Source organism: Alligator sinensis, unplaced genomic scaffold, assembly GCF_000455745.1.
Source record: "Alligator sinensis unplaced genomic scaffold, ASM45574v1 scaffold1488_1, whole genome shotgun sequence".
Taxonomy (NCBI): Eukaryota; Metazoa; Chordata; order Crocodylia; family Alligatoridae; genus Alligator; species Alligator sinensis.
Window position 1 is genome coordinate 246,462 of NW_005843097.1, and position 3,193 is coordinate 249,654.

At 56.6% G+C, this 3,193-nt stretch overlaps 1 protein-coding gene across 1 annotated transcript in view; it reads left to right on the forward strand.

Moving 5' to 3' along the window:
* The window catches only part of FGF11 (fibroblast growth factor 11), a 19,196-nt gene extending 16,010 nt beyond the window's left edge, over window positions 1–3,186 (forward strand). Inside the window, exons 5-6 of the mRNA XM_025193740.1 lie at window positions 445–751; window positions 1,464–3,186. Of these exons, the coding sequence (XP_025049525.1) occupies window positions 445–751; window positions 1,464–1,585 (429 nt within the window). The 3' untranslated portion in view covers window positions 1,586–3,186. The remainder of the gene's footprint in view (window positions 1–444; window positions 752–1,463) is intronic.
* Window positions 3,187–3,193: the final 7 nt, after the last annotated feature.

The following is a 3,193-nucleotide window of genomic DNA, read 5'->3' on the forward strand; positions in this document are numbered from 1 at the left end:
GGGGGGGGTGTCCAGCAGCAGGCACCATGCCTGGTGCCTGGCTCATTTCCCTGATACTGCCCCATCTGTGTAGTCCTGACACACGTTACATATATCACGCAAGGCAAGGGAGTGAGTGGGGGTGTAGTGGGGGTGCCGTGCCTGGTTCCAGGCTGCCCCTAGTGGCCACAGGTGGCATTGCAACCCCCCATTACTCTCATTTGTGTGCCCCCCTTACATACATTACCTATATCGTGCGAGGCAGGGGAGTGGGGATCCAGCCGAAGGTGCTGTACCTGGTCCCTGCCTCCCCCCCATGGCTGTGGTTGGTATTGCAACCTCCCCACTACACCCTGTCAACCTGTGTGCCTCTGACACACGTTGCATTAATCACACAAGGCAGGGGAGTGAGCAGGGGATCCAGCCAGGGGATGCCATGCCTTGTCTGTGGCTGATCCTCAACAGCTGCGGGCAGCATTGCAACCCCCTCAACACAGTTACATATATTACACAATTCGCTGGAGGGAATTGCACCATAAATGTAGCAGAGTCGTCTGTCACCCCCCACCCCAGGCCCACTTCACGGCTGAGTGCCGCTTCAAGGAGTGTGTGTTCGAGAACTACTATGTGACCTATGCCTCAACCCTGTACCGGCAGCGCGAGTCTGGGCGCTCCTGGTACCTTGGCCTCAACAAGGAGGGGCAGCCCATGAAGGGAAACCGAGTCAAGAAGACCAAAGCCGCCGCCCACTTCCTGCCCAAGCTCCTCGAAGGTGAGGCCTGGAGCCAGGGCCCCTTGCACGATGGTGGGCGGTTGAGGTGGGTCCCCTCACACAACAAAGGCTGGGGTGGAGAGCTGTTACCTCTTGCTCAATTGTGGGTAGTTGAGCCGGTCTCTGCATGGTTGTGGCTGGGTCTCCTCACACGACTGCAGCTAGGTCCCCTCATACAATTGTGGCCATGATTGTGGCTGTGGGTGCTGGGTCCCCTTGCATGATTGTGAGTGGTTGAGCTGGTCTCTTTGCACACTTGCAGCTGGGTCCCCTCGTGCAACTGTAGCTGGGTTCCCTTGCACAACTGTAGCCAGGGGAGTTGGGTTCCCTTGCATGACTGCAGCCATGATTGTGGCTGGGGGAGCTGGGTGCCCTCGCACAATGGCAGGGGGCTGAGTTGGTCTCATTGGACGCTTGCAGCTGGGCCCCCTTGCACACCTGCCGCTGGAAGAGCTGGGTCCCATTGCACAACTGTGGCTGGGTCCCCTCACATGACGGTGGTCATGAACCCACCCCCCCTTGCATCTTTGCAGGCAGGTGAACCAGCCACTTTGCATGAGGGCCACCCTGCCAGCCACCCGCTTCTTGTAAGCCCCCTCCCTTTGCACGCCCTGACCCCCCTCGCATGAGGGAGTGTTTGTGTGTGTGGGGATAACAGTGCATGGAGCTGACCTCTGACCCCTTTCCCTTCTTCCTCCCCCACCCCTCCCAGTGGCCATGTACAGGGAACCCTCCCTCCACAACGTCGAGGAGCTGCCCCCATTCCGACGATTGGATGAGCCCGAAGTCCTGCCCCGCAATGACAGAGAGACAGCCCAATTGGATGCCACGTAGCCCAGCCCATGGCTCCGCCCCCTCCTCTTTCTCTGCCTGCCCCCAACCCAGACAACTCAGGACCTCTCTCTCTCTCTGTCTGCAACTTCTGAACCTCAAAAGACACCACTAGGGGTCACTGCCATCGCTGCCAACTTCCATCCCAGTTGGGGGCGGGGCTGGCTCCCAGTTTGCCCAGTAGCAAGAGCTTCTCTCTCCTCCCCCCACCCATGGTTTGGCCCCCTGGATTGGCCGGGAAAGCTGCAGTACCAGCAGCTGCGACTAGGGGACAACGGACTGACTGGGACAGGATATAGCAGCCCTGCCATAATTTCCTGTTGCCACTGCCATTGGCTGCAGGACCATCCTCCACCACTGGGCAGTGACATCAGGACAGACAGGAAGTAGCGGCCTGGAGACCGCTTCCTGCCTCAATAGGACATGATGCTGTCTTCCATCACTGGGTGCTGATGCCATAATGGACAGGAACTTGCCCTCTGGTTCTGTAGGACATGGTACTGTCTTCCATCACTGTGCAATGACATCATTATAGACAGGAAGTTGCCCTCTGGAAGCCACTTCCTGCCTCTGTACGATGTGGTACTATTTTCTTCCATCAAGCAGTGTCATCATTATGGACTGGAAGTAGGCATCGGGAGATGACTTCCTGCTTCTGTAGGACACAATATTGTCTTCTTCCATGAGGCGGTGACATCAGTATGGACAGGAAGTAGCCAACTGGATACAACTTCCTGCCTCTGTCTTCCGTTGGGTGGTGACACCAGTGTGGATGGGAAGTAACCAACTGGACACCATTGTCTGCTTCTGTAGGATACGATACTGTCTTCCACCAGCAGGCGGTGACATCATTAAGGACAGGAAGTAGCCAACTGGACACCACTTCCTGCCGCTGTAGGGTTCAGTCCTATCTTCCACCACTAGGCAGTGACATCATTATGGACAGGATGTCGCCCTGCTATAACTGCTACCTGCTGCCCCTGAGGTGGCCATGTTGTCTTCCACCACTAGCCTTGTTCCAAACAGATAGTAGCCCTGTGGTCCCTCCCCTTCCTGCTGCTCTTTGTTACCTGAAGCACCATTTTCCACCATCATAGAGTGGCATCATTATGGACAGGAAGTAGATGCTGAGATGTCACTTCCTGTTACTCCTGCCATGGGTTGGCAATACTGTCTTCCACCACCAAGCAGTGACATCATTATGGACAGGAAATAGTTGCCAGGATGTCACTTCCTGTTCCCCTGATATGGGCTGGCAATACTTCTTTCACCACCAGGAAGTGACATCATTATGGACAGGAAGTGGGGGGTTCCACCAACAAGATGGCACCATGGACCCAGCTCTACCCATAATGGACTGTATCATTCTCCCACCCATGGAGGAGGCTGGGGGGGGTCCTGCCTCCTTCCTGTCCAAGATGGCTTCCTTTGTGACATTACTGAGGGGGGAGAGCAATGCCTGTCTCCACCCCCCCACCCTGGTCCAGGACCCCTCCCATTTAACCCCACCCTACTGGGGCCTGATTTACTGCCTGCCCCCATTTCTGGGGGGGTGGGGTTAACACTCGTGACATCACCAGCTTCCATGGCAACCAAAGGTGCAGCCCCCCT